The sequence below is a fragment of the Nannobrachium achirus genome, assembly GCF_963921795.1.
Source record: "Nannobrachium achirus genome assembly, chromosome: 7".
NCBI classification, from domain to species: domain Eukaryota; kingdom Metazoa; phylum Chordata; class Actinopteri; order Myctophiformes; family Myctophidae; genus Nannobrachium; species Nannobrachium achirus.
Genome location: NC_137816.1, coordinates 25,257,688 through 25,278,117, shown reverse-complemented (window position 1 = coordinate 25,278,117; position 20,430 = coordinate 25,257,688). Strand labels below are relative to the sequence as shown.

The 20,430-nt window shown below is 43.5% G+C and overlaps 1 protein-coding gene across 4 annotated transcripts in view; it reads left to right on the top strand.

Moving 5' to 3' along the window:
- Window positions 1–20,430, top strand: part of chd9 (chromodomain helicase DNA binding protein 9) — a 163,058-nt gene that overhangs the window by 131,332 nt on the left and 11,296 nt on the right. For 3 of the 4 annotated variants that reach the window (XM_080729295.1, XM_080729293.1, XM_080729296.1), the window contains 13 exons: window positions 452–637; window positions 2,288–2,398; window positions 3,296–3,495; window positions 4,129–4,328; window positions 5,802–5,961; window positions 11,516–11,605; window positions 13,549–13,652; window positions 13,848–13,965; window positions 15,422–15,479; window positions 15,903–15,951; window positions 16,902–17,172; window positions 18,105–18,310; window positions 19,268–20,176. In XM_080729295.1, the coding sequence (XP_080585421.1) occupies window positions 452–637; window positions 2,288–2,398; window positions 3,296–3,495; window positions 4,129–4,328; window positions 5,802–5,961; window positions 11,516–11,605; window positions 13,549–13,652; window positions 13,848–13,965; window positions 15,422–15,479; window positions 15,903–15,951; window positions 16,902–17,172; window positions 18,105–18,310; window positions 19,268–20,176 (2,662 nt within the window). The remainder of the gene's footprint in view (window positions 1–451; window positions 638–2,287; window positions 2,399–3,295; window positions 3,496–4,128; window positions 4,329–5,801; window positions 5,962–11,515; window positions 11,606–13,548; window positions 13,653–13,847; window positions 13,966–15,421; window positions 15,480–15,902; window positions 15,952–16,901; window positions 17,173–18,104; window positions 18,311–19,267; window positions 20,177–20,430) is intronic. The other variant, XM_080729294.1, reaches the window with a different exon arrangement.

Below are 20,430 nucleotides of genomic sequence, written 5' to 3'. Positions count from 1 at the left end.
CTGTATTTTACCAGTTTTCTTTATATATCACTGCCCTTCCATTTAAAGCTTAGCTGTTTATGCAATTTTTGTGTGATGACATTTGTACAACAAATGATAAAAATAGGCTCAATTCAATAGATTTAGGCACCTTATTAGATACTTTTTTTATTCATTGGTATATCATTATTTTATTATCCAAAGAAATAGCTTTTCGATTATTCAGTCAATTAAAAAAGGAATCAACAGAATAATCGCCAAGAAGATAATCGAATGTTGCAGCCTAGTGTAGTACATAACAAACAAATAGTACAACAAAACCGCTTCATGTATCAAAATGGTCACTCCCTTACTGATTTAATTTCAACCGCAATCACGGGTTGAAAGAGAAAAATTAAGTGATTCCTGATGGTATTATCTACTGTAGTCTTGCTGAATAACACTCTCCCTGTCTGCTCCCCGCCTCCTGCAGGCCACTCAGCAGCAGTTGTCTAAGAAGGAGATCGAGGACCTGCTGCGGCGGGGTGCCTACGGGGCCATCATGGACGAGGAGGATGAAGGGGCCAAGTTCTGTGAAGAGGACATCGACCAAATCCTCCAGCGCCGGACCAAGACCATCACCATCGAGTCCGAGGGCCGGGGCTCCACCTTTGCAAAGGTATGTGTGTTCTTTCTACTGTACACAAGGAGGGAAAAGTGGGACTGAGTTACTAGGGCCCAAGGTGGAGGGGGCCTTAATTATTTTATGCTTTAGCTATTGAAAAATAGCAGATATACAAGCTCACAGAGCAGCACCGAGTGCCACGCTGCGAGCTTGTAGATCTGCTATTTTTGAAAACTCGTGAAAATGTGTGCAAATCTTTGAATATATGGTATGTATTTAAATATGTACTGTATGCAGGGCAGGAATTTGATGGAGGCCATGAAGGCCATGGCTGCCGTTGCCCCTCAGTTTGGCCTTGTGCCCCTCAAACCAATGGCATGACCTGAGGCCACAGTGGCCTTAATGCCCCAGCTGACTGTACCAATTTCTCCTCTGTCTCTTTCTTGTTCCCTGGAACTAAATGTTTTGAGATGGGGGTCGCCGTGGCAAATACATGTCATTTTGGGGGTCCTTCACATGAAAAGGTTTGAGCATCACAGACATAGAAACATAGGTTTTTCAAAAAAACTTAGAAGGATTTGAAATATTCAAAGACTTTTTCAAGATTTTTCAAAATTAGCAGATCTACAAGCTCGCAGCGTGGCATTCGGTGCCGCGCTGTGAGCCTACGGTCGCAATTATGACACTTATTCTCAACTCCACTTGTGGGCCGTGAGGATATTGCAATGATATTTTATTTATAATATGATATTATTATTAAAAAACATCTATTGATCATTGAAATATTTATTGATAACTGTCTTTGAGCATAATATTAATATGAACTAGGGTAACCGAAAATAGCCGATCTACAAGCTGTGAGCTTGTATAGTTTTGGTGTAGAGGGGGGAAAAGGAGTGGACCAAGTACCCGGTCAATTAATGTACGTACAGTAGGTGTATATTAGGCCAGGGTTTAAGTGGTTATGTGTTTTTGCTCGAGACCCAAAAGACAAATTTGAATGTCTCCCCGAGAGTGAAAATAGCAGATCTACAAGCTCACAACACTTCACATTGTGAGCTTGTAGATCTGCTATTTTTCACGACCTGATAAACTTGTTTTATTTCTTTATTTATAGAATTTCTTAGATTTTTATAGGGAGGCAAACAACATGATTCCATTCCAGCATGTACATGTGCATGCGGTTTCAGAGTCTATGGCTTTTTCTTTCCCTCCACTACGTCATCTCTGGGAACCGATTTTCCAAATATATCTTATTCTCAGATGCAGTACCATTCCGTAAAGCCTTAATGGCTTCCACAATTAGATCTTTGGCCATTCGATATTTTCAGGATAACTGCGTGATTTCATGTCCTCCCCCTCCTAAGTTATGCTGCCAGGTTTTGCTAATGAAATAACCAGACATTGATGATTAACTTTGATCTTTACACAGTTTGATCAGTGATCAGTCTAAGAATGAATATTTACCAGACCATATGCTGGAACACACACACGCACACGCACGCGCACGCACACACACACACACACACACACACACACACACACACACACACACACACACACACACACACACACACACACACACACACACACACACATTCATTTGATACCTCACAAGTCACTGGATCTTTTTTATGGCCAGCACACATCAAGGGATTGGTCAATGAGATTATGTTTTGATATGATTTTGCTGTCTGCTTTCAGGCCAGTTTTGTGGCGTCAGGAAACCGCACAGACATCTCACTGGATGATCCTAACTTCTGGGACAAGTGGGCCAAAGAGGCAGAGATCGATATGGACATGGTCAATGGCAGAGTAAGCACTCCACAATTCACATTTTGATATAGCAGTAGTATTCTCTATATCACTAGCAGCAGTAGTCGTGCCTCTTTCATTTTCTATTTTATTGCTTCTATTATTTTTCTTTTTAAATTACTTTTTATGCTTTTTATGCCATTTTGTAATGCAATGAAAGTTAATCCAGCATTTTCGGAACAAAGAACCAATGTTTTTGCATCAAACTTTCATAAGTTTTTAATAAGCCCATATGTAACCAGTGCTGTGCTGTACTTGGTGATGTTTCAGTTTTTTCAGAACACACCTTTTTTTGTAGTGTTGAGCACATTGTCTCCTGTTAATATTTGTTAAACTTTGGTATACAAATAATAACCTTGTCTGGTTGTGTAATGCTAGTAATAGTATTGCTAGTAGTAGTAATGGTAGTTAATGTATTAATGGGTGGTTGTAATAATAGCAATGTCAACAGCATCGGTAGTAGTTGTGGTAGTACTTAATGATCCCTATTACTGTGTGTGGGGAAGTCCTTTGTCGCTCAATTATAACAGAGATGAAATTGGCAGAATCAGACATTTGTCATACCGTATACTGTATAAACAGCATACATGATCAGTGTTGAGGACGATGATTTAGTTAAGATATTCAGCACCATGTTTTGAACTCTTCGATGTTGTTTTGTAGCTGTTCTTTCTGCAAGTTGCAAGACCTCCTCATTTACATCTTCTTTTGAGTGATTTTATTTACTTACTTACTTATTTTTAATGCTCACTGCTGCTCGTTTTATATTTTTGATGTAGGAAATCTGGCTTTCAACCAGGCATACAGCACTTACATAACTGTAGTAAACAAAAAATACTGAAGCATACCAGATTTATATCAAAGAGTACGGTACGAATATCATCCTAACCCCTACAGAACAGCCTGGTGATTGACACGCCACGCGTGAGGAAGCAGACGCGTCCGTTTAGCTCCACCAAGGACGAGCTTGCGGAGTTGTCTGACGGTGAAAGTGAAAACGATGAAACCAAACCCAAGCTCAGGCGAACCCACGAACGCCTCAACAGCTACGGACGCACAGAGTGCTTCAGGGTGGAGAAGAACCTGCTGGTGTATGGGTAAGCTGTTTGGACACACACCACCAACTGCAGCTATGTACATACAGTACAGTACATACATGAGACCATCACTTTATCTCTGTTGTCTTTGAAGGATGGGGTATTCATACAGTGGGGAGTAGACTACACTTGGAATTATTTCTATGTACTTCGATTGGTCCTTCATAATTTGTATGGTTTCATGGCTGTAGGACCTACAGTATAATACCCACCTTAATCCCCTCCCCAGTGGGTGTGAAATTTAAGTCTCTGCTATTTTGTTGTTCCTGCATTTACTCTTCTAGATACTACAGTATGATATTTTCTTACGGACACACATTTAAATGTCAAATGAAATTGTAGTCTGTCAACCTCATGTATTTTCCTCTTTGCAATTACTAATGGATCTGAGTCAACCAGTCAGTTATTTCACCATTCTGCACCCAGCAGTGGAGCTAATCCTGTACAAACCCTTCAGGTTTAACCACTTAAACTCCATTTCAAAAGGAGCAAAACTTTACAAGTTCACAAAATGCCACAATGTAATGTTTTTTTGAGCTTTGTAGATCATGAAAGCTTAGCTTATAATGTCATGCCCAAGTTAATGTACACCAGTGTTAAAATGGTTAACCTGTACCATCTTGTGTCGCCCAGGTGGGGTCGTTGGAAGGACATTCTCAACCACGGGCGCTTTAAGAAACAGCTGAGCGACCACGATGTGGAGTCCATCTGCAGGGCCCTGCTGGCCTACTGCCTGGTGCACTACCGCGGGGACGACAAGATCAAGAGCTTCATGTGGGACCTGATCGCCCCCACCGAGGATGGACAGACCAAGGAGCTGCAGAACCACCTGGGTAAGAGACCAGCTCTAGTTCAGTGAATACAAGAACGCTCGCCCCAAAATGTGCTCGCCCCCGGGTCAAATCCGGCGACCTCCGAAATGGTCGCCACCAGGTATTCCTAAACTCAGTAAAACTATGCCTAAACCTAACCTTATTCCTAGACGTAACCTCAGTAAAATAATGCCTAAACCTAACCTTATTCCTAGACGTAACCTCTGGAAAACAATGCCTAAACCTAACCTTATTCCTAAACGTTACCTCTGTAAAACAATACCTAACCTTAACCTCAGTAAAACAAATACAAGAATATAAGAAACGCTGGGGGCGAGCAGTCCTCGAAAGAAATGGGGTCGAGTGCATTTTGTGGCGAGCATTCCAGTTACTGTTCCATTGTTCTAAAACTGTTTCATATCAAGGAGCCCCCAAGTTAATATACATTTGGCCGAGGACCCCCCCCCCCCCCCCCCCCATCTGAAAAGATGATGTGCCTGAACCTCCATGAGAGCAGATTTATGTTGTTCAAAATTGTACAAAAACCAACTAAAGATTTTTAGAAAATTATCTAAAAGCTCATGTTATGACCTTGTAAATCAGCTAAATTTGAATAGGCAAAGAATGAATGAAATTGTGTTAAAATGTTTTAAACTGTTCCTCATTTTGCTGGAGACCCCCCGCAACTCTCCCAAGGATAATTGGGGGTCCTCGAACCCCACTTTGAGAACCATTGGTCTAGTTTACAGGTTGGGTCCATGCGGTGTCAGAGCAACAAAATCTGTTTGACATGGACCTGCAGGGTGCAAATATCACTCTGCAAATACAGTTACACATACAGTTGTGCAACAGATAGATAAGAGGATGGTTGCATGCAGATGGCGGTTCTAGGAACGGGTATATATGAAGTGCATGAGCGGCATGAACAAAAATAGAAAATTGATTATTGTTGAAATATAAACCTATTACATTAATACATCGGTTATGTCATGGTAGAATCAAACATGGTGGCCAAACACCCGCTTCACGGCAAGGTGGAAGCCAATGACATAGCAGAAGTTTGGGTGTGGCATCTGGTACGGTTAAACCAGCATGGTCATACAGTATGGGCAGTACATGATTCAAGGATATGGGTCAAGAATATGCAAGGTACAGCTAACAGCCTCCATGTGCTTGTTGTGCTTGTTGGCATCATTGTTGGCATCATATATTAAACAAATCTGATTTGATTTGGCATTCTGAGTGCAGAGATAGTTGTTTAGTTAGTACCCAAAGGTTTACAGGCTAGCCTCCTGACAAGAACACAAACATACAAATAACAATTCAACGTTTGATGTTCAGGAACAGATCAGGACAATATAAGGTACAATATACAAACAAACAAGTCTCCACAGTAGACAGTATGTATCGTTGTTGTTGCCGTATGGTCATGTAATCGTATGACCTCTGAACAATCCAAGTAACATGTATTCCTCTGTGTGCCATCATCACTAGGGCTGTCCACCCCAGTGCCACGGGGCAGGAAGGGAAAGAAGATGAAGACCCAGACCAGCACTTTTGACATTCACAAGGCTGAGTGGGTTAGGAAACATAACCCAGAACATCTGCTGCAGGACGACGGCTACAAGAAACACCTCAAGCACCACTGTAACAAGTAGGCAACCCTCTCAAACTGTAGAATTTCAAGCACCCCCTCAGTTTGGTGTGCATTAGTGTATGAATGGAACCGAATTGACCCGTACAGGTCCATTTGGTTCCATTGGTACACTCTCGGGAGTCACGGGTGGTAAGGGCGGTTCTTAAAACTATCAATCGTAATTTTGTTGGGGACACCATAGAACCCCCTCAAGGAATCCCAGAAACCCACATTGAGAACCACTGCCACCTTAAGCACCTCCTGTATCCCTATGGGATACATCCCAAGCACCAGTATAACAAGGAAACCCCAGCTGACCCCCTGCTAGAAACACCTTACACAGAGACATGTCGTCATCTCCTTACCCTGACCTTTAACTTCACTTAATAAAACATCACTATGCACTGTACCTCTGTATACCTACTGTACCAGAGTTCCAGCAGGCATTTACTGATGCTTCTTAACCACTTAAACAACCCTGTATATTTGGTTGTATGTCAAATAGCTGAGATAGCTGATCTACAAGCTTGTAGATCTGCCATTTCCACCAAATGCTATACCTAAAATATGTATGCCTTATGTTCTTGGTCGCCTATCTTTGCCGAATGTTTGCCTATTTGTGACATGCCCACAACACGGATACTAGGGTTCATGTGGTTAACCTGCTCATGCAGTATTTACCCGTATATCAGCCACTGACCAGACGGATAACAAATATATGTTGATCTTATTATCATCAAAACAGGCAGGTGTTCATTATTTGCTACAAGCACAGTGTTTCACTTGGCCTGTAATAGAATAAAGCTTACCGGTGTGAAATTGTAATTGTTCGTGGCACAGATTTCTGACTCTGGCACCTCCAAAGCAACAGTAATTACGAAGCATTGAAACCTCTATTAGAGCCGACAGTCTGTTGCTTCGTTAATGGTCATGCTCATCACATCCTGGCCGGCTGACTGATAAGAATCTTAATGAGATTTCAACCTAGCTGATGGCCATCATAGATCTCTTTTTATGCACACACACACACACACACACACACACACACACACACACACACACACACACACACACACACACACACACACACACACACACACACACACACACACACACAGGGGTCAGGGGATAGGAAAAGAGTGTAAAAAAAACAGATCAGAGCTATTGAAAAATGGTTTGTGATGATATAAAGCCAAATAGATGATGGCTGCTTCTTTCTAAAAGAGGGGCTTGTGTCCATGGGGCTTTAGACACAGAGCGCTGTGGCTTCCACAGAAAGTTCCCCATTGTTTCAGCGGCCCAGTAGTGCTGAAGCCAGAGGATGGTGCCATGTGTGACTGGTTGTCCAGACAGGGACACACACACGCTCAGCTTTTGCTGACCTTCGCATTTTTGCTCAGTGCGCCAGGAATGTAACTGACGCAGTGAGACTTGTATACTTCCATTGCCATAACGACATTGAACTTTTAGACCCGAGTCCTTAGTGTGTGCAGGTCTGGAAAAGTGTAAGGAAATACAGAAAAAGAAACCGTTATGAAGTGGGTTTTTTTCTTCCCCCAAAACATTTAAACTTTGCAAAAGCAATGTGACTGAAAAACAATGAAGCTGTCTGCATTTTTGGTCAATCAGAATCAGTGAGGGTTAAATCTGCGCTGTCTAAACATTTTGCAGAGAAGAATCTGACACAGTGTATATCACTCAAGATAGCAGTTCAAAAACGTGAAGAGGCCCCCGAGGCTTGTTTGGAAGACGCTACGTGGCCGTTAGGTTTATCTTTCTCTGTGTATGGGACTGATGGCGAAGAGGGGGGTCTTTCTTACAGACACATACTAGCCTACTCGTCTCCAAAAGAAGTGTACTATTCACTTTGTCTGTTTGTGTGCCTGGCTGCTGTGAGGAGATCTGCAAACCGCCGTGTGTGTGTGTGTGTGTGTGTGTGTGTGTGTGTGTGTGTGTGTGTGTGTGTGTGTGTGTGTGTGTGTGTGTGTGTGTGTGTGTGTGTGTGTGTGTGTGTGTGTGTGTGTGTGTGTGTGTGTGTGTCTTAAGACACACACTCACAGAGGCACAGTGGTGTCTGGGAGAGTAGTGGAGACAGAAAGAGAGGGGCAGAGAGAAAGACAGAGAGAGAGAGAGAGAGAGAGAGAGAGAGAGAGAGAGATGAAGGGTAGTGTTGACAGCCAGAGGAAGCAACAGCTGCCGCTGGGCGGTCTTGCCCACAGAGGAGGGAGTGAGGGTTGAGTAGGAGGAGAGGAGAGGGAGAGGAGGAGGCGGTTCAACACTTTGTTATAACGGCAGACGTTGTCACGACACCCATCCGTCACATTTAGAGTCCCGGCTGTTTTCTTTCCTTGTCATTGTCACCGAGTTTGGGGAGAGCGTTTCATCACCGACACAGAGCTGCATCTGAAAAGAAAACATTGCGTGTGTGTGTCTGATAGCTTAAAGCAGCGGGTGTTCAACTGAGACTACATCTGGCTAATATGACTTTAAATAGTTATCACCATATGTACAGTGTGAACCAAGCATCACTCTTCAGTGTATTCTACTGTATATTTCAATACTACCATGTGCTCTCTAAACTCATTTGTAATTACATACGGTACTCAGTAATGCACCTCCATTTTCTTAAAATATTTATTCACTATTATTCATTGTCTATAAAGTGTAGTAACACAGTCAGTCAGTTAATTGCATTCACCAGATCTACAGTAAGTGAGTGCCTGTAGATGGTTAGAATAGAAAACAGCAGCAGTGGTTTGAGTCCTAAGAACCAGGCGAGCCTCGCAGTGCTGTGACAGTGATCTCCACGAGACAGAAGAATCCACAGGACTCCATTATTAGCAGTTTACAATTGTCATAATGTACTTTAAGGGTTATGTAATCTTTTGAAAAGGTAGTACAGTAGCAGTGAATGCACAATGGATGTTAGGGAGGCTTGATTAGCTTTAAATAGTAATGTAATATAATGTAATGGAGTTGATGTGATCATAATCCGCTTAGATTCCATTTTGGAGATATTTTCTGTTAAAGACATTTTGGATTAGACATTATTGTCGTTTGTAATTTCCACAATGCAGACGTGGTTCTCAAGGAAGCCAGTGATAATAACATGACTAATACTCCAGGACCTCAAGTTCCAAACAGCAGGTGTCACATTCCTCAGCGTGCGGCGCCTCATATTTCATTCAGCGGTTACCACGCATAATTCCCTGCGATCGCCGCGAAAATCTCAGGTTAAGCTTGACATCGCAACAGGGTATGGTGATGACGCCCAGGGGCGTCACACCAAATTCTGGGCCCTGGGTACAAGGATTCACTGCGGGCCCCCCATGAATGTTAACTATTGAAAAATAGCAGATATACAAGCTCACAGCGCGGCACCGAGTGCCGCGCTGCGAGCTTGTAGATCTGCTATTTTTTAAAAATCGTGAAAATGTGTGCAAGAAACTTATGCTTCTATGTCAGTGGTGCTCAAACGTTTTCATGTAAAGGACCCCCAAGATGATATGTATTTGGCCACAGCTAGACCTCCATCTCAAAATATTTAGTTCCAGGGACCCCTCCCCGGAAGCAGAATTTGAGTTACAAATGTTCGCTTAAAAAAATACATATTCAAAGATTTGCGCACATTCTTACGACTTTTCAAAAATAGCAGATCTACAAGCTCGCAGCGCGGCACTCGGTGCCGCGCTGTGAGCTTGTATATCTGCTATTTTTCAATAGCTAAAGTTACTATAGGGCCCCTCCACCTTGGGCCCTGGTGACTCAGTCCCACTTTCCTACCCCTTGTGACGACCCTGATGACGCCTATTGTGCTGTCATCCCGTGGCTCGCTTCATCATCCGTATCTCTCTCTCTCCTCACATCACGCCCCGCTGGCTGTGATGCGTGACCAGCGATCACAGTGCTAATGTGTCCCCTGTGACTCAGCCCTGTCGCTGCCTCGTCAGCCTGGGCCTCCCCGCTGCCCGGGCCACTACTACTGCAGTGGCTCTCAAAACCCTTTTGTGCCAAGGAGGACCCCCAAATTGATATGTGTTTTGCCTGCGGATCCCTCCCCCCATCCGAAGAGTTGTGTTAAAAAAACGTTATCCAAATTATTCAAACCAAAGTATTGCATGAATGGATAAAGTGGTTAAAATGCTACGTTAACAACTTTTGCTGTGGATGCCCTGGTACCCCCCCAAGGACCCCTAAGGACCCTGGGGGGTTCCCGGACCCCACTTTAATGATGATCCAATACACTACTGTACTTCTCTGGAGAGAGTGTCAGAGTGCCACTCTTCCCTGCGCCTCACTTCTATTCTCACTCCTCACAACAATGCCCCCTCTGTCTACCCCATGGTAACGTAAATACTGACGATTCCCCTACATGGTCCTTTACAGTGTGTAGAAATAACAACGTATTTCACTCAAGATGATGGATTGAGTGTATAGAACGGCTGTCATAAATGGTATGCTCTGCAGGGAAACTTCTCCGTAAACTACAGTATGTGTAAATTGACAAGAGAGTGTATTTAAGTAACAGGTAAAGTTAGCCCTATATGTACTGGACTTCATCATATGAAGAGAGAAAATATTGATTGATTGAATACTTTATTAGTCAGAAATGTAAACTGCGCGTGGTACAGTACAATAAGGCTAAAAGGATAACACAAAAAAGGCCTGGGGACTTGTTTCCATTGTGGATCTATGTATTCAATTAATCAACATACTGTAGCTTAAAAAGCAACACATTAATACAGGTGTGCCGTTTCAACTCTTCAGTATTTACTGTACTTTTCCTGATTTTCTTTTTTCACTGGTTTCTTTCCCTGTTTTTCTTTTCTAATTTTAATGGAGAACAGAACTTATTTTTGCAGAAACTAGCAAAAGTTTACATACATACATCAACAAATACAAAACACTATACTGTATGTAGGAGAAGAAGAAAAAACGGCAGCAGTGAATGACTCCTTTCGATGGGAATTTACATTTACCCCCCCTTGTGGTCTCCTGATGTTTTTTCAGACCAATTTAGAAAGAAGCCAGTGATACACATCTTGTAATGGATGGTGTCAGGGCATTCCCATGTTTGTTCTAAATTTGGGTGGTACCAGATCATGGTCGCTCCCTCTAGTGTTGTGGCTGTGGGTGTCACTCACTTTGGAGAAGTAGATAGTCAGGTATGAGGGTATTGAGGGTAGTAGCCAAGCTGCAAGCCCACAAACCGTTCCACAAGCTCACAACTTTAACTTGTAGGACAGCAATTTGTGCTATTTGAAAAATAATATATATAATCTTTACAGTTTTTGATGATATATATAGGGACACCAAGGGGTTGAGAGTGGTTAAACGAACACTCAGGATTTTATACTGTGTATATTCGTGTGTGTGTGTGTGTGTGTGTGTGTGTGTGTGTGTGTGTGTGTGTGTGTGTGTGTGTGTGTGTGTGTGTGTGTGTGTGTGTGTGTGTGTGTGTGTGTGTGTGCGTGCGTGTGTGCGTGTGAAAGAGTGAAAGGCGTTGTTCTGCTGGCTCAGCGGTTGTGCAGGGCCAGGCTTTGTGGTGACCACTGGGTTTGTCTGTGTGCAGGGTTCTGCTCCGGGTCAGAATGCTCTACTACCTCAAACAGGAGGTGATCGGCAGCCAGGCCCAGACGGTGCTGGACGGCGCGGACGCCAGGTGAGCTCAACTCTGACCAATCAACAATCACTACTAAAAAAAGAAAAGAAAAAAAAAAGGAAAGAAATCAAAACACGTTATTATTGACAAGTAATAAAAGAGGATCACACAACTATTTTATTTTATTAGTATTAATGCAATGCTGGTGAAAATGTGGCTATATGATTTATTTGTATTTCTCGTGTACATGGTGCAGCTTAGATTCACAAATCATGGAAAAGTTGCAGGGGTACTGAAGCCACAAATGTAAACTGCTCTAACCCATGCCACTGCGAGGATTTGAACCATGTAACAAAAATAAATGGTATAGCTGAATACATTTTGGATATGTGGTTAGGTCATCCCCAGTTACTGGTATACTGTGCAACTGAAAAGACTGTGTAGAAATGGACTACCAACACGGACAACCAGCCAAAGAATTAACTTTCAGAGGACTAATAGGTTTTTGTGATGTTGATGGAAGAGACAGAAATGCCACTTGTTGAAGTCATACAGACAAGTTGAGAACAGAAAGTTGGCTGCAGAGCTCCCCCTGCTGGTCAAATATGTATCAATTGCTAGTAATAATCACTTGTATAATAATTTTATTTAGTATGTAAATTACTTTAATATCTACAGTATGATAGCTCACAAAGGCTATCATACTTTATTCCAATGGATATGTGAAAACAAGATGATTTATCTCAAGGATTTTATACTTCTAATAAAGGTAGGCAACATTATATAATAGTACATGAAACATTTCTTATGGAGATTACATTATTAGTTTTAAAATGTTGCTGATATAATCCTATTGCTTTATTTTATAAATTGTTGTGTCCAGGAAACACTTTAGCCATTGGGCAATTGTGGGGGGGATTTAGCCAGAAACAATGAGCCATTTCCACAGTGGCAGCATTATACCACATAATGTCCTTTCAGAGGCTCTATAACCCTCTAGTTGTTGTGCTGTATAAAAGTATGAGCATACAGTACAAAGGGATTAGCTTTGGCTGGTGGTGACGTGACAGCCCAACATTGAACAAACCTCTGTTGCAAACCTCTGTGTCCAAAACTGTTACTTGGCAAAAACGGCAGATCTACATGCTCAAAACGTGTCATGTTTTGAGCTTATCGATCTGCAATTGTTTTGCTACTTTTGTGTTACACTGTAGTATGAGGCATGAGTATAGGGCATTAAAAAAAATAAAAAGGTTTCTGCCCAACAGCAAGGCCTTATACTGTGCACACACACCACCGGCAAAATACTCTACATGGATGTACAGTACAGGATTCACATTAGCGCCTTTAGACGGTTGACTAAACTAGGCAGACCTGTCCTGCTGCAGAAACTGAACTCAAGCAGGCATTATTATAACCCTGTACTCCTCCTAGTGCTCTATAGCCTGATTTATACTTTATTGCGCAGAATGCGCACCAGTGTAGTAACCAAAAATAGCTGAACTAGCCTATAAGCTCACAACACGTCACAATGCGACTCCTTGTGAGCTTGTAAATCATCTGCTCAGTCTATCATCTGTGAGGAATGGCATGCTCAGGCTTAGGAAGTCTCTAAAGCAAGCTTCATAAAATTGTATAAACAGTACACTAGAGCAGTGGCTCTGCTCCCAAATTGAGATGTATTTGACCAAGGACCCCCTTTTAAAAAGGATGTTTAAGACAACCCATAAGAGAAGATTTTTGTACAAAAATGTTTTTCAAAATGTTTCGAAAATAGCTGATCTATAAGCTCACAACGTGTTGCATAGATTTGCTATGCAACACAAAAATAGCAAAAGTATGAAATAGTTCCCCATTTTGCTGTGGACTGCCTGAACCCCCCCAAGGACCCCTGGGGGTCCCCAGACCGTACTCTGAGAACCACTACACTCGAGAACATACTATGAGGTGTCTTTGTCATTTAACCCTAACCCTCTCTGATTGTCTCTCTCTCTCCCCTTCAGTGAGGTGAAGATCTGGGTACCAGATCCAGATAACTCGGAGCTTCCAGCCCTGTGGTGGGATGCCATCGCTGACAAGTGTCTGCTGCTGGGGGTGTACAAACATGGTGAGTCTCCTCCAGGGCCAGGCCACGGGGCTTAGGCTGTCTGACATTGAAAAAGGGAAACATTACAGTTGCCACAGCACTGAGAACTATGAAAAAAAAATATATATATATCTGACAAGATATTGTAAGTTAAATTCCAAAACGCTGCATTATTATTAACCACCAGTGGTGCTTTGTCGACCTCTATGATTGCAGGCTATGAGAAGTACAACACCATCCGTGCAGACCCTGCTCTGGTTTTCTTAGAGCGTGTGGGGCGGCCGGACGATAAGGCCATCGCTGCCGAACAGAGAGCCAATGACTTCATGGACGGGTGGGTACAAAAACCAGACGCTGTGTCAAATTGTTGCTCTTATCTCCATATTTTATGTTTTTTTTAATACACGTCACAACGCGACACGTTGTGAGCGTGTAGTTACTTTAGGCTATTTTCCTCTATTTTGATGTACAATAGGGTTTTAGTGGTTAACCTGTTGGGATTTTTTCTAGACAGTTGTGATTCATTATGTCAGATGGTGTGAGCCAAATTGGCCGTCGCACAACTAATTTGTCTTTCAAACGCTTTGTTGTAAACATCTAAAGGTTCTGGTTGTCATTGCATTGTCTCATGTGGCAAACCGCACCCATCTGGCGCTCGGGTATTAAAACAAAACCTCGCCAACGCGTTGCAAATTCCATTCAAGCACTGGCACACGCTGATGAAGCTTCTCAGTTTAGTCACCACTAGTAGCACCTCTAATCAGCAGCACACAGAAACAGACTGCAGTGGCACCATGTACTAAGACAGTGTTTCCCAAACAATGGGTCGGGTCCCATTTTTGTAATTTTATGGTTTGCAAGTAAATACTATTATTGAAACATTCATTCATGTATTTTTGTTTGGTGTCCCGGGAGAGACACTGAATGTATCTTTTTTTGTCTTGGGCTGAAAGGTTTGGGAACCCCTGTCCTAAGATAACAACGTCTACTGTCCATTCCACATTATCGTTCTTCATAGCGTCACCTGTCATGAAGGTCAAAATCATGTATCGTTCACATCTAGCCAAACTCTCCACAGGGTTCCCACGGTCATGAAATTCCTGGAAATATTTTGAAATTAGAAAAATATTTTTCCAGTACTGGAAAAGTTTTGGAATTGATCAAGGGTCCTGGAAGGTCCTGGAAAAAATAGCTATGCATTGTCTTTGGTTATTGATTTTGTTAATACCTCTGAAATGACAAATTAAACATTGGCCAAATTGTCAAATATTAGAGGCAGAAATTGTGAAAATAGCAGATCCACATGCTCACAACGCCTCGCAACACGAGGCGTTGTGAGCATGTAGATCGGCTATTTTCACAATAGAAACGTGTTATACAAAATTCCTCAACTCTTAGTGCTCGTCAGAGTGCCGGGTCCCCAGTTAAAATATGATTATTTCAGGGGTCGCAAAAGGTTGAGAACCACTGGCATACACTACCTGTCTTTGGGCATTGCGCATAGGAGTAAGCGACCTGTTATTGAGCTGAATTATTTTTATATAGTCCTGGAAATTGGGTTAAATATTCTGGAAAAAGGTTTGGAAAGGTTTTGGAAATGAATTGGTAGAAATGTGTGGGTACCCTGTCTCCACTTGGTAATAATCAAACACAGAGCTGTTTCCAGTGCCAGGCAGGCAGTGGTGAATGTGAATGTTGTGTGGGTTGGGAGCCAGTACCAGCTGCTGCTCTACCAGCAGTCACCTCGTGTGGCCCCAGCTGACTGAGTCTTTTTATCTGTGTGCACACAGGGACGTAGATGACCCAGAATACAAGCCTGCCCCTGCCTTGCTGAAGGACGATATGGAGGTAAGGCCCCATGGGGGACGGGAGAGAGAGAGGCGAGGCACCTTTCTGATAAGACCTGCCGAGCACTTTGGACTTACCCAGGCAAATGGAACAGTGCTCTTTCATTTAGCAATGTGTAGCTTGGCAAAATACACACGTTATATCAAGCAGTTTAAAAACAAAAGAACAAAAAAACTATTTAACTATTAGCATTTGTTATGTAAGATAGCATTTGGTTTAGACAGATGCTACGTTTGATGTTTATCTGGTATCTTAGTTAATTTGTAGCACTTAATTGATTTCACTGCATTTCTCTATTTACTTGACCATTTACCCTGCCATTTGTTGACTAGGGTTCATGTCATTTATTGCGTGATCTTTATACTTTTTTACTATTTATCAACTTAAATCTGTAAGTAAACATCCTGCTTCTCCACTTGGCAGGATGATGCCTCTTCTCCTGGAGACCTGGTTGTCACAGACAGTGCTGGAGGTGAGTGGGTTAAGTCACCTACATACTTCACAGGGGATCAGTCTTCCTATCATAAAATATGAATGCAGGCTGCTCTGCACAGTCATTATAAAACCCTGGAACATTGAAAGGTGTGTTTTCCAGTCCTAGAAAGGTTCTTGAAAGTGATATCAAAAATGTGTTTCTGGATGTCTTGGAAGCTTGTTTATCGGGTCGAAACCTTCATCTATGTATTTTTCACATATTCCATGTTTTAAAAAGTCTTCAGTATTTATTTATTACATTTCTTATTGAAGACTAATATCTATTTGATATAAAATACAGTCCCTCTCCCGATGGGACGAGGTTATTTCAATTCTGTCCGAACTATAGAACAATAAAGATAGTGGCACATAACACTTTATTGACATTGTCTACCAGTCTGTGTCCTACCCAACACTAGGCAGGGAGACTACCTCTAATCACTGATGATGTGCTAGTTATATTGTATTAACACACTTTGCCATACAGATAGGTTAAAATAATGTTTAGTCCCGGATTGCAGCTTTAATCACTTAAAACCTATATCGTCTCTGTCAGGTGGAAACCTCATGTTTCCAAAACCGTTACTTTTCTGAAGATAGATATAAAGATATAAAATCAAAACAGTTTGTGGGTCTGCTACTTTTGATAGTGTGACACTGTAGGCATTACACAAAAGTTAAGTAGCCCTTCATTTACAAAAGAAAAACAAAACGTTAGAATATGAACTAACTCTGCCCGACAGCAATACCTCGTTGACCAGAATCCCCCAGGGGTCTATCATAGGCCCCCCCCTTTCCCCTCGATATACAATCTCATAACTCATGGCATTGCAGCACGTTAAGAGCTTGGAGATCTGCTGCTTTGACCAAATATTCCCCAACCAGGATAGGGACACATAGGCTTCATGTGAATTCTCGAACAAACTAACTGTGTGTGTGTCCATTCAGATGCAGCTCCAGTGATGGAAGGGGGGGACAACACTGCCTTCTGGCCCTCACCCTCAGTGCTGACGGCCAGGCTGCGCCGGCTGATCACAGCCTCCCAGCGCTACACTAAGAGCCGGCAGATCCTTCAGATCCACCAGACCCAGGTCCAGACCCAGCCCCATGAAGCCCCACAGACCTCCATGATGATGACCACGCCGCTCTTACCTCTGCCCCCCATCCTCAACGACACCATCAACCCAAAGATGGCCGCCAAGATAGCACGCCAGCAGAGGTGACAAGACAAAGACGACACACCACAGAACTGTGTATACTACTGTAGATCTGGGGGACTGACTGAGGCAGGGCAAGAAACCAGCTTCATTGATGTCCATTGACCACAGTGGCTCATGAAGTCTGAAATTCACCAGCCATTACTCTTTATTCTACATGCCAAACAGGGTTATGGATGATTTATATTTAGTTTCATACCAGTGTTGGCTGCGACGCATTGAGTTCTCGTAGATAGGCTATTTTCAGTTATTTTTCTAAGATTAGAGCCTTTGAAGTGGTCAGACTAGTACTTATGTTTAGAAGCATCTTCCACAACCACCTTTCATACTGTCTCACAAATCACACATTACCGGTAGATTTAATTTCACTTTAAACCTAAAAAAATACAAAATTCTAAATTCGAATAGTTTTCTTTAAAACATATCAAGTTGACCTTTTCATGTCAAGGACCCCCTAGAATTATATGTATTTGACCGCGGTCCCCCATCTGAAAATATTTTGTTCCAGGGACCGAGGGACTAAAAAATACCTAGAAATTTCTTCTAAATTCGAATAGTTTTCTTTAAAACATATCAAGTTGACCTTTTCATGTCAAGGACCCCCTAGAATTATGAATTATTGGAAGCGTCCCACAAGACATTCGTCAGAGGTTCTGCCGGCTAGAAATGAGCCTACGTCAGAGCCCAACGACTGAGCTCTACTTCATTTGCATTACAAATGTTTGCTCTTAAAAATATATACATTCAAAGATTTGAACAAGTTTTCACAATTTTTCAAAAATAGCAGATCTACATGCTGTGAGCTTGTACATCTTCTTGTTTTTTTAAAGCATACAATAATGGTTAAAGTGGTTAAAATTTAGAGTGACACAGATGTGTTCCAGGTCTTAGTAGCTTATAATCCATGGATACATCTCTCTTCCTCTCTGTGCAGATGGACCAGGCGAGAGGAGGCTGACTTCTACCGCGTGGTTTCTACCTTTGGCGTGGTGTTTGACCCGGACCTGGGCCGCTTTGATTGGACCAAATTCCGGGCCATGGCTCGGTTGCACAAGAAGACAGACGAGAGCCTGCAGAAGTATCTGTGGGCCTTCACCGCCATGTGCAGGAGGGTGTGTCGCCTGCCGCCCAAAGACGGAGGTCAGACATTTACACAGACACACACACACACACACACACACACACACGCCATTTTTTAACGCAAGCCTAAAGCCGAAAAATAGCCGATCTCCAAGATCACAACGTGTCGCACTGAGCTTATAGATCAGATGCAAGACACTGTTCGGCAATGAAGAATAAATCATGTTTCACTTTAATTCCAACCCAAACTCAACCACGAATATGGTCCTCACAATGTCTATTTAATACATTCTAGTATACTAGTTGTGGGGACATTTGGTCCTCACAAGTATAGTAACACACACACACACACACACACACACACACACACACACACACACACACACACACACACACACACACACACACACACACACACACACACACACACACACACACACACACACACACACACACACACACACACACACACACACACGGCTGTCAAGAGGCGCCAGTTTGTTGTTGTAGTTACCGGTAATTATTACCTGCAGAAATGTAATGTTACTTTGACTTCCCAATGCCTTCGCTGCAACAAAATTCACTCTTCTTATCAACACCTTTCAAAAACATGACAAATGAATTACCCTTCTATTAGGCTTTAGCAAAATAAAATGCTGCATGGTATAAACTCTGTTGTAGAAATATGCAACATGATGCACTGTGTTGGCCATAAGGGCACAAAAAGCACCAGCTGTGAGACCAAGTCTTTGTCTTTCTTCATCGCAGTCTGTTTTACCTTTTGAACAGTAACAATCCAGAGACAGAATCCTTGTGAAACAAGCTGGCTCAGTGGTGTTCTCATGTTGGAACGCCAATATAAGATTAATCATTCATGGAAAAGCAAACAGTCTGGCACTTTAACTCCAGACACAAACAGACCCACTGTATAGTTTGTTCCGGTGGCTCAGTCTAATGTCCCTCTCTCTTGCATGTTCCCACGTTCTTAACGCTTTCATTCACTTCTCTCTCCTCCAGACTCTGCTGTGGACCCAGCACTGTCCATCCAGCCCATCACTGAGGAGCGAGCCTCTCGCACCCTGTACCGGGTGGAGCTGCTGCGGCAGGTGCGGGAGCAGGTGCTGCGCCATCAGCTGCTGTACGAGCGCCTGTCCCTGTGCCAGCTGGGGTCTGACCTGCCCGTGTGGTGGGTGCCCGCCTCGCACGACCACGACCTGCTCGTCGGTGCCGCCAAGCACGGCGTCAGCCGCACGGACTACCACATCCTCCGAGACCCAGAGCTGCTCTTCATGAACGCCCAGCGGAACTACAGCCAGACCAAGACCGCTCAGCAGCAGCAGCATTCACACACATCCACACCGCTTTTACACCCACAGTACCAGGCTGCCAGCAGCGCAGTGCTGAGTGGGTCTCCGCTCCCCACCCCGCCCACCCAGCAGGACACAGGGATCCAGATGCCTGCTGCAGCTGGCATCGTGCCCAAGGAGGAGCCGGCATCAGATGGCGAGGAGAGCCAGGAGAAGCAGGGGGAGAGTTGGACGCCTCTCCCGGCACCGGCCACTCCCACGGGCCTAGAGGAGAAGCCCGTCATGGGCATCAAGGAGGAGACTGGAAGCCTAATGGAGGCGGCACGGACCAAGCCCCTCACGCCCAACTCGTCGGAGAGGAAACCCAAGAAGGAGAAGAAGAGGAGCCGCAAGGCCGCCAGGCGTGGCTCCGGCTCCGACTCGGACGGCTCCTCGTCCAGCTCTTCGTCGCACTCCTCTTCGTCGTCGTCGTCGTCTTCGTCTTCCTCCTCGCACTCGGGGTCCGGCTCCTCGTCTTCCTCCTCCTCGTCTGGCTCCTCGGGGTCTTCGTCATCCTCGTCGTCCTCCTCCTCGTCGTCAGAAGACAGCGAGAACGAGGAAGGGGAAGGAAAGAAGATGGGTGAGTGTAGATCTGTAAAACTCTCCACACAAGTACAGTGTGAGTATGTCGGAAACCAGTGGTTCTCAACCTTTTCAGGCCGCGACCCTGGGGACCCCCCACCCTGACGAGCATTAAGAGTTGAGGCATTTTGTATAACGCAGTTCTATTGTGAACGCGAGGCATTGTGAGCATGTAGATCGGCTATTTTCACAATTTCTGCCTCTAATATTTGACAATTTGACCAATGTTTAATTTGTCATGTTATAGGTATT